This window comes from Bactrocera oleae, chromosome 2 (genome assembly GCF_042242935.1).
Source record: "Bactrocera oleae isolate idBacOlea1 chromosome 2, idBacOlea1, whole genome shotgun sequence".
NCBI lineage: Eukaryota > Metazoa > Arthropoda > Insecta > Diptera > Tephritidae > Bactrocera > Bactrocera oleae.
This window is the reverse complement of record NC_091536.1, coordinates 10,481,732-10,492,847: the sequence shown is the minus strand read 5'-3', so window position 1 is coordinate 10,492,847 and position 11,116 is coordinate 10,481,732. Positions and strand designations below refer to the sequence as shown.

Below are 11,116 nucleotides of genomic sequence, written 5' to 3'. Positions count from 1 at the left end.
CCAATGTTGCCCTATTCCTAGTTAAAAAATAGGTATGTAAACAAGCAAAATTGTCGCTTCTGGGACGAAGAGCAACAGCGGACAATCTCGTTTCGATTCAGGCCTTGGAGCAAAAAATCACGCGTGTTATTCTTCAAAAAATAATTGCCAAAGAGTGTTCTTTCGAATGATAATAAACATTCCCCATTATTTTTGAATTTTCTGTGTTTTTATACCCTGAACAGGGTATATTAATTTTCTTTAAAAAAGTAAAGAATGTCAAAATGGACTACAATTTACAAGTTTCCATATTTCCGTAGAAGGTTGTAAAAATTGCAAAAAAACCTAGCCCTCCTTTTGGTGAAGATAACCCACGGGAAGATCGAGAGGACGGATTGATGGTATATTTAGAAAGAATAAACTTCTACCCACTGCAGAGTTTGCCGTTGGTTAAATATTAAAAAGTTGCTTACATCTTGTACAGGGGCAATTGTGGAGATAATGAACTGTATTCTCTGGTTACTGGTGCTGCAAAGACTCACTTACGAAAACGTCAGGCGAAAATGGTGGTGGTCGAATTGTGGTAAATCGTCGGAAACGGTGGTTAAGCCAGGATTGAAGGTGAGGAGGGTTTGGCTATATCTTTAGTGGAATTAGCATGAATTATCTACTATAAGCAAAATTTCTGTTGACGTCAGGCCTCAAAAATCGACTTCGGTGACTTGCTAAAAGTTCCGGGAGCTCGATGGGGAGATTTCTATGCCTTTACCATATAGTCTGGACCTGATACAAAGTGTTTACTACTTGTTCCTGTTTATAACGGATGATTTTGCTGGTGGAAAATTCGCCTCAAGAGTAGCTTGTAAAAATCGACTGTCCCAGTTTTTTGTAGTAGTAGCGTTATAAAATTACATAAAAAATGACAAGTTATAGAATAAATCGGTGCATTTTTTACCTAAATCGGATCCTTTTATTTATGCTTAATAAAACTTTTAATTTAATGCGAAAAAATATTTTTTCTCACACGGAAAGTACAAGAGTCAACTCGGTTTATCTATGTGCTCAATTGGCCTTTTCTTTATAAGCCTCAGTTATTAAAATTAGTTTCCATAAAGTGATGATTGATATTGATGTGAGAATTATTATTATTATGCTCACAATTGAGGTTGATGGCGTTAGCCTCAATTGTGAGCATAGTTTTAAAAAGGGATGTACTTATAAAGTCTTCTCTCAATGGCAATTGACTAAATTATACTGATCAAAACCATTTGTTTACTTGTTCATTTATATCTCTACAAAAACGCCTTACACGAACTTTTCCCAAGAGCTAGGAACTCTCAACCCTAAAAATGATTTAAAAAAGTTGAGAAGCCCTCCAACATATATACGCACATATAATTTGTATTGTATAGAGTTTTCCCTTGCAGTATTTTAACATCCATTGTGTAAAAAGCTTTGATTGCAGCAGTTTGAAATTCTAAACGTGCCATATTCTCCCTTCAGACGCTCCGCTTCAGCCAGTGGCTATGAAGCGGCATACTTGAATTTATTTTTAAACGTTTCCACTACACAATGGTGCTTAACCATTCTTTTTTTTCGTGCTCTTCTTTGCCAATCACTTTTGTATTGATACGTTGCCAGGCAGTTGACCAGTTATTTGTTGCACGTTGCCGAGCCAGGGCTTCTGGAGAAATAAATATATAAAATGCAATTGTCTCTTGTTGCATTGGCAATATTGTATGTGTGTGGGTGTGTCAGTGTAGTTTTGTTGACTGTCTGCCTTTAATATCCACTCTATTAGCCGTTTAATTGGTATGAAATTCAAAGCCTTTCAAAACCCCTCAAGTTTTAGTGTCAACAAACTTGTGAAAAAGGCCAACAAGGTGATATTTAGAAGAGGAACTCCTATTGTGACAATAAGCATTTTTTCTGATTGCAGAAAAACCCGTTGACACTTATGGACATATAGAGGAAGTCTTATAAAATTTTCAATTATTTGTTAGAAAAATTAAATGAAATATGCTTTAAGAGAGGCCTTTGTGGACTATGAAAGATACGGTAATCAATTCGAGTGGAGTCAGAGTTATGGGAGAGCGGAAAAGTTTTTATCTTCTCACTAAGAACTACTAACTACTAGATTAACTACTGTTTACTAAGCAAACGGATGATATGTTCATTACATTTTATAACATCTAATGACTCTCCCATGAATAGCATGTTCTGTGGGTCTAACAAATACCCATCGCAGATGGAGAGTACGCTGGATCGAAAACCCATTAAGTTCAAGATACCATTCACCTAATAACATACCTAAAAATAATTTAACTATGCAATAGTATGAATACTATACTTACCTTACCCTTAATGATGAGGGTAACAGGAAAATTATTTGCGAGCTTTGGTTTCTCCACGTTCATCGCAATCATCTAAGCGCTAAAATTCTATCAACACAGCGTGCCATAGGAAGAATCGTTTCTTTCTGGAAAAACACTTTTTATGACAGAATCAAAACAAGAAATGGACCTGTCAGTTGACCTTATAGCTTTAGGGAAACTTTTTTATAGTCGTATCAAAACCAGAAATGGACTTGTCAGTTGGTCATCTATGTCCAATTTTGATAGCTAATTCATTTTCCTTTTTCTGGAGATAACCGTCATATGCAAATTAAGCTGTCGAGCTAAGCTTGAATCTTACAGGACTTTCATTTAAATTCGGTTTGTTGCTTAAACTGTAAGCTCCTTATATCAAAAATTTTCTCTAAGAAGCTTTTTTCACCCACTCAAACTTTTGGTACCTACTGTTCGATTGATGTAAGAAAAAGTTAGTTCTATATATTTTGAGCTTGTCTAAACCATGTCGTTTTAGAAAATTAATATAGCATTATTGGCTTTATTGGCTTAAGGGGTTACATTGTTTTCACGACCTAAAAAAAAGTTTGTTTCTATTTACATAAGTCTTGAATATTTGCGCGCTCGAGAGACATTTTTACCAAAACTTGAATTTTTTTGTAAACACTTTTTTTCTTCGTCCAATACCTAGTTTATGGTCTTAATTAAAACACGAATTTTTTGCTTCTTACTGATTCAGCCGGCAAGAAGTTCTGCTGTCAATACGAAGGCACCATTTTTCCAAGGGATAACCGGAAATGACGTTGCAGTGGCCGAGTTTTTAATATTTTCCTTTGAAAATTTCACAAAATCTTTGTAAAATGTGTATTTTTGGGTTAGTACAGAGTTATAATATTAAAAATAGGCCGTTTTTTCTCGTGAGGTTATATCTCTTTAAAAGATCACTGCGTTAACACTGCGATTCGAAAATGGGAAATAAGTAGCTGTCATAATGGGGGATTAATTTCAAAGTTTTGGTCAACTTTATTGTCATTTAAACCAGAATACAGTTACATATTTCACTTCAGAATTTCACGCCTTCTCTCGACGAGCTTAATATGAAATTTTCTTATCTGCGACACATCGAGGTGTCATTTCGAGTCTAGCCCGAAGGGTTTATTAAATATTGTTAGCTCAACTAAACTATCAGTTGAGGGTACCGGAATGTGCTACAGCTCTGAAAATATTTGATATGGATTTTGCTGTCGGTTGCAATGGGATTGGGATAATATTCATTTTTAGGAGAGACTCCTATCTGTAGAGACATTGAAAATATTAAAATGAAGTTTAGAATTCTTTAATACTTACGACCTTAAAAACACCAAGGAGTATGTTTGGACAATCGTTGCGTAAAAATGAATAATATGAACAAAAATCTACAAGGAATATAAAAGTGGCGCAAAAAGTTCCTTTGCATAGCGAAAATAATTCTAGTTAAAGAAACTCCACAGTTTGACAGTTTGGTATTATTTTTTTATTTTTGTATTTCAAATCTTCATATTTGTTGTTCATCATTTATTATGCTGCCACTTCACTCCCAGATGCTGTGCTCACACATGGCAAAAAGTTGCGAACAGCTGCCGCGATGCGCTTGCGCCTCCCTGTATGGGCGATCAATGATGTGTAAATCGGTTGGGTGTAGGGCGGGCTCTTCGAAGTTCATATTGCTGGCATCAACTTCTACACTTGCACCAGTTGTAGGCAACACGAAAATGGCGCGCAATAGTTCCGTGATGAAACTTTGTGGTGCGGTTGTATCCTCTTCATGGCTTTGTTGCTGCTGTCCAGTTTCGCAAAGCGCACGCAACACACAAGCGCTGCCGTTCATGCCGCGGCTGTAAAGAAAAATGATAGCGATGGTTAAAACGAGAAAGAAACAAGTAAGGATGGACTAAGTCTGGGTGTAGTCGAACATTTTATACTCTTGTAACTTGCAAGGATCAAAGCCGGCTAAATACCATTAGGTATTGCCAAACCTTTATATTAAAAAATGTAGCGAAAGGGTTCTACTGCATTGTTCGACGAAACCGTGAATGGATTATAAGCAAATTTGGTATCATATCAACTTATTTCGAAAGTCATAGCCTCACTTATTTTTATTACAATAACTTATTTCCCGTCAGTGAAAATAATACTTAAATCATTCCTAAAAGAAATATATGTGATATAAACATAACCGAAGATGCTAAATTTAATACATATTATATATTGAGTTTATGTGAAAAACGTCAACCAGAGGATCGAACTTCATTCCATTCAGGATATGAGGTTTAGATTAAGACAAATTTCATTTATATTGAGGGCGAAATCGTTTATATAATCTCATAACTTTTGAAAAAACGTGTCCACGTGATTTTACTAAGATATCACACATTTTGACCAACCTAAACTATATAGAATTAAAGTTGTGCTATATGGGAAGTTGGCGTGGTTGTTGTCCGATTACTGTTTGACATAGTATTGCTCGGATAATGTTGTACCGAAATTGGTTGAAATTGGGTGGAGTGTGTCTGGAGATATGTATATGTTTTTTTTCGCTTTTACCTAAATGTGGGAGGTGCCACGAAGATCGTCCAATTTTGACCCCGGGTCTTTTATTTAAATGTGTAAATTTTTGGGCCGGGTGATCCCCAATTTCATCAATTTTTACAGAGGTGCTTAAGGAATTTGTCTTCAGTGAATTTGGTTGTTGGATCTAAAGTGGTTTATTAGAATTGTACATAAAACCTCTTAGAGACCGATGCTTCTTTTAATTGCGTTATGTGGGTCCGATTACGCCCATCTACGAACTTGTCCTTACTTTTTTGTCAAGGAACACGTGTACCAAGTTTTATTAGGATATCTCAATTCTTACTCAAGTTATCACTTACACAGACAGACGGCCAAACGGACAGACAGACATCCGGATTCCAACTCGTCTCGTTATTCTGAACATTTATATACTTATATATAACTCCATATCAATCTCGATTAGTTCTAGGTGATAAAAACAAATGTTAAGAAAACGAAACTATTATACTCTGTAGCAACATGTTGCAAGAGTATAAAAACAACTTCAGCATATTATGTATATAACATGAAGTGGTCATGTTCGCTTGGAAGTTTTAGAAAAAATGTTCGAAAAAATTTTCATAGAGAAAAAAATTGTTTTCCATGCACTCACGTTTCATAGAGTTTCTCAATTTTGCCATAAAGCTTTTGCCGTGTACGCAGTTGCTCACGCAAGTGTATGCGCTCCAGCTTATGCTCGAAGTCATCCAATTCTGCATCCACGTTGCGCCGCCTACGACGTCGGCGTCCGAAAACTGGATAAACTCTGGCTTTCGGGTGTGTTGTGAGGAGGCGGCGTTGAGCTCCATCAAAGCTGCGACCTTCCACTGTTTCGGCGTTCGAGCTGATTGTAGCTTCCGATTGTTTTGGATCGGTACCAGCCGATGCGTAGGTCAGCACAGGGGGACGAGTTTCCATTGTAGCAGCGGGTATGCTGTGGGAAACAACGATAGTTTTTGTTTGATAAAGTTAAAGAGCTGCAAGTAAAATTTCAAGCCAAGAAATTTCGAGGAATTTTTTCTCTTCATTATGGCATGCGCTGAAGAATACTTTACGAATGGCAATTTCGAAAATTTTTCTCTTCGCTCTAAAATAATTTAAAGGAAACTGTTATCAGAAGCCAGAAATGCATTTGAAGGTTGTCTGAAAGCTGGACAGACCATAGATTATCGACGGATAAATCAAAACCTTATGAAGTATTAAACAATGACAGCCGATCCTCACTTCAACGTAGTTCCGTCGAAATAAAGTGACGTAAGAAGAAGAAACGGGGGAAATACATATGTATGTATAAACGATGTTGGTCATAGATTAATTGACCAATTGGTCCGATACTAAATGTGAGGTTTCGATCTCTAAAAATTATATAAAACTATGATTTCTGTAAAAAATTTTATAACTTCGGCACCCGCCTTGAAATCAAGTACCAAAAAACTCAATTAACATCGAGTTGGGAACTCAGTCTACTTTTGGGTTTAGAAAGAGAAATACAATGTTCCTCGGTTATGTTTTGCCTTTTGAAATATCTAGGTTAGGTTAGGTAAATAAGTTAATTTCTCGTTAGGCCACGAATAATCTCACTTGAATAGGCGCTGTTTAGAACTCTTGGGGAGGATTTGCTGCTTCGAAGGTTCTTCCAATTATTGGTGATGCAATAATATTCATATTTTTGCAGATTCCTCTAATTAGGGAACATATTGGCTGGGTGAGGTGAATTAAAGTGTTTTTAATTTATGACTCATTGGCTAGAACATCAATTACTCCATAGTAGATATGAAGAAAAATATGAGGTTTCCAACATACAAGTATAGCATACATATATACTAAATTCTAACAACATTTCTTTTACAGATATTGAGATTGACAGAATATATTGGGCCTAATTTTAAGAACCCTACTATTGTTTAATAATATTTAGGCGCTGGAGCAAAGCTAGCTAAATAACATTTATCAAATACTATTTCAAAGTAAATTCCTCTTAGCACCGTTATATTAAATGAAAAATAAAAGTCTTACAAAGGAACTCAAGTGTAATTAGCTTCTCTTTTATATATTCGCTAATGTCTACCCGTACTACTCACCGCAAACGGTTAGCCAAGCCATCAGCTTGCTTTGTGCGCCAACTGTCCGTGACTTGGTGCTTGTTGCGCGTCCACCAATTGTCTTTCAGCCCATTTTTCGACTGAGTTGACCATTTTTGCTGCTGCTGTTGCCATTGTTGTTGTTGCTGTTGTGCCCATTTCGCATGCTTTTGCTGTGGCTGCTGATATGACTGCCAGTTGCTGTCATAATCCTGCCATGATTGCCACTTTTTGTACTGTGGCTGCTGGTGTTGCTGCCACCGATTGGGAAAATTCACTGGAAGTTTATCTGTTGAATCACCATGAGCTGTATTGCCAAAGGGGTTTTTGTTGTAGCTGTCGTTGACATCATAGTAACTTGACTTCATATTTTTATCAGCAAAACCGTATTTGTGTGTAGGATTGTTATGCTGGTTGTTGTTGTTGCTGTTTTTGTAGTCACTTTGTATGTTGGCGTAATAGTTTATCGGCCTATAAACACCGTTGGCAATGCCACTATGGGCGTCAGGTGTCTCTTTATGATAGCCACTGTAACTGGTAGCGGGTAAAATATTGTGTTGATGTGCTGTTTCGAAGGCATTAAAAAGTGGCAACCGGTGCGTTTGTGGTGGTTGTGGCAATCCTACTGTGCCTATTGGCCACGGCTTCAAATTTTCGTAGTACGGTGCCCTATTTGAATTATCCACATATTTGATGCCCGCAGCTTCCACGCCATACTGTCTGTCATTGCCATCGCCGACCACGGTGCTGTCATTGCGTCGCATCGCCGTGGCCTCTGTTGCTGGTTTCGTTCCACTTGGTGCGTAAATGCCTTCCGTTACTTTTTCATGTAAATCTTCGATTAATTCACTGGGCGGTTTACTCGGCAGTTCCCAAGCGACGGCGCAAGTTATTCCCAAAATGAGATAACTCGTATAGTCAACCATTCCAATGATGAGATCAAAAACTGAGACGAGTAAATATCATACATATGTGTATATTGTGATTTCGATTTATTTAGCGAACTGGGAGTACGCAATTAAAGATTTATATCTGTAAGAGATAACTGTTTCGGATGCAATCGGTGTATGAATAATCTAAAGGGCAAAGCAATATGAAGTTATCTAGAAAGAATGAATACTTGTTGATCCATCCATAAGGTATAACCTAATGCAGGGTAAAAGTTGCCATGATCTCTGAGTGGTCAGACCCACCAGTTCTCTGATCATTACCTCAGCACGTATGAACTGTTACTAAAGAAACATCAGTATAAACAACAGCCAAAGAAATTATTTCCAACACGTTTAAAAACGGATATATAATATAATATATAAACTAATTGTCCATACACCTGAAACGATCTCCTTAATGGTAAAACTGAACCTCAATTTATAATGATGGAGCTATTCAAACGCCATGGCGAAGGGTTGAGCTAGAATTTAAATAAACTATTAGGATAATATTATGTTGGGAAAAAGCATGCCTGTCGAACTTAAAGGTACTTCGACCATTAAATAAGATATCGAAATATAAGTACTACGCCAATTATCGTGGAGTCAGCTAATTTAACCTTTTGTCAGACGTATATTCTGACAAATACAGACAGCCTTTTCAAAAAGAACTCCGGCTTTTAATAAACAAATAACCAGTTGAGATTATATATCCAGATATTTCAATAATCCATCGAAATTTAAGAAGGCGATATAGAATAATTTTTGACTTTGCCTCAAGGCTGAAACGCTTTTAATCTTACATCTTCAGACCTTCTGCTGAATTAGCGGGTATAAAAATAAAATGCCTAAGAAACGTTGTGATTAGTTCAAGGTCTTGGATGATCAGCCATGAAATAGTCATTGGAAATTAAAAAAAAATTTATACTAATATGAAAAGGATTAGTGCTAGTGTTGTCGTTTTTGCAATAGTATTTAACTGACATTATGAGTTGTTGACTGATGGAATCGAACCTAAAGTGGCTGCCTATCTTTTGAGTTTTGTATAAAAAGAAATCTCAAGTCATACTCTGTTAATACGCACCCATCTGAAAGGAGCTGCCTTCGGGAAAGATCAAGTAACGCTTTTGGCGATGCAACAGTAATTCGGTATTTGCGTGATTTTCACGGTCTTGTTGTTTTTCTTGTTCTTGCAAAGGTGTGTACTCGCCACCGGCGCCTTCCTCACGCCGCGTTGCTGTTAGACTGGTCATCGCCGTTAGAGACACACTCGCTGCCACCGGCGTTTTGGTTTGCTCATCTGCTGTTGGGTGGACCTTCAATTCATAGTGTTGATTGCGCATATTAATTTCATCATCAACGCTTTTACGATGAGTGACGGGAAGAGCATCTAGCAAATTGCTATTATTATTATTCTGACGAAGTGTGGCAATGGTGTCGACAGAATGCTTAGTTGCGGCGTTAATTTCATAAAGTTGTTGTTGTTTATGGCTGAAGATGTTGTAGCTGTTGTTGAGGCTGTTGTTTTTGTTGTTCATCTCCTCATTCGCGTTAATTGTTGTTGCAAATTTGCTCGTAAACATCGCAATTTCAACGGTACCGGCTAACTGACTGTTGACTGTATTGTTGCTAGTCCCATTAACTAAATTTAAAACGCTTGCATCTGCGTTGTTATTGTTGTTTTTGTATTTCATCAGAATTGCAATTGCATTGCCTAACATCAGCACAACCATCAACACAACGACGACAGCTACAAATGGTGTAATCCCACTACGCCAAAGGCGCTGCTTGTGCCCAGGCGGGTTTAGGGGTGTTGTGCGGCGTGTCAAAATCATTGCCGCTCGCTAATTTATATTGCACTTTGTTTGGGCGTATGTAAAATTTAATTAAGTTCAACTGCGGTTTGACACGACTTTTCTTGCGCGGCGTTGTGGAAATTCAATTTTTCAAATTGGTTTTCCAATTAATTTTTAATATTATTTGGTTATTTGGATTTTTTTGTGTATTGTTATTTAGTGTTTTCAATGTATAATTCATATGATATATTTACTTTTTGTCATTCAATCATAGGAATAGCCGCAACACTTCTCTGCACTTGACTAAAATTAATAAAACTGATTACGAATTATTTGCCTAATATTGTGTAAATATTCATGTGTTATTAAATATGCTAATGGCTGACCAGTTACGTCGAATTCTGGTTATATTCATTAAGTATATAATTATAGAGGTTATTTGATAAACCGCATACTAAATTCTTCTATTTTTATACTCTTGCACCATGTTGCTACAGAGTATAATAGTATTCAACGAGTTTTTGGTCTTAAAATCGTTGCACATGATGGCCCTTCTGCAAAAAAATTCAGCTCTTTTGGAACAAGCCGAGCATTGACGCGTCTCATGCCCAAATTATTTTTTGATGTTATCGTCAGTGGTAGACGTCGAAGGACGAGTAAAAGCATTAAGTTTCACAATGTTTGTGTGTGTAGATACTGCAAAAATGGGCGAATTGGATGACAACCACGCCTAGTGCCATCAAGGTATTTCATCTTAAGTTCAAAAATTGTCGTAATCCCACTATAATTTGTGCCAAAAATGGGTAAAAGCAGGTTAACAGTTCCCTTGGCCCCCAAATACCCAACATAAATATTTTCGAACCTCTGGTTCACTTTATACGCCATCTATCGGTCAATATGTAAGAAATCTTAATGAAATTCAGAAATAATCTTTTTATAATAACAGTGTATATTCTTTCTTTAAATGCATGAAATTAAGACGATTCTTTTCTTAGTTTGATATAAAGTTTTGCCAAACCCTGAAGGTGTTCCTATTTTCTGCGTTCCTTGCAAGTTGCAAGAGTATGAAATGTTCGGTTAACCAGAACTTAGTGCTTCCCTACTTGTTTAGTTTACCTATTGGCGGCTGAATCACATATTCGAGCACAAAACTAGTACCAAGAGCCTTCTTATAATATTCTTGAGCTGTATGAAGGTGACCTAAATGCCATTTATTATTAACTTAAACTTTAGAACAAGCTGCTTGACTCAATAACGAGCATTAAAGAGGTTTAACGGATAACTGGATATATAAATTTAAAATATTAAATATAAGACAAACAAGTAAGGAATGGCTAAGCTCGGGTGTAACCGAACATTTTATACTCTTGCAACTTGTAAGAATACGTCCCGGG

General features: G+C 36.8%; 1 protein-coding gene across 1 annotated transcript; it reads right to left on the bottom strand.

The window, feature by feature from the left end:
• Positions 1 to 3,817: 3,817 nt before the first annotated feature.
• LOC106622195 (homeobox protein 9) lies at positions 3,818 to 10,019 on the bottom strand. Its single transcript, XM_014241290.3, has 4 exons — positions 9,011 to 10,019; positions 6,998 to 7,943; positions 5,530 to 5,850; positions 3,818 to 4,201 (listed from the first exon to the last, which is right to left on the bottom strand). Exons 1-4 carry the CDS (start codon positions 9,759 to 9,761, stop codon positions 3,898 to 3,900), a joined length of 2,322 nt encoding a protein of 773 aa, XP_014096765.3. The 5' UTR covers positions 9,762 to 10,019; the 3' UTR covers positions 3,818 to 3,897.
• Between the last annotated feature and the right edge of the window lie 1,097 nt (positions 10,020 to 11,116).

Bases quoted from the DNA above. Each gene is read 5' to 3' on its own strand.
- LOC106622195 (XM_014241290.3), bottom strand. From the start codon at position 9,761: ATGATTTTGACACGCCGCACAACACCCCTAAACCCGCCTGGGCACAAG. The intron at 7,944-9,010 runs GTGCGTATTAAC...TACTCGTCTCAG, and splicing joins AGGCAGCTCCTTTCAGATGG to TTTTTGATCTCATCATTGGA. The intron at 5,851-6,997 runs GTGAGTAGTACG...TGTTTCCCACAG, and splicing joins GGCTTGGCTAACCGTTTGCG to CATACCCGCTGCTACAATGG.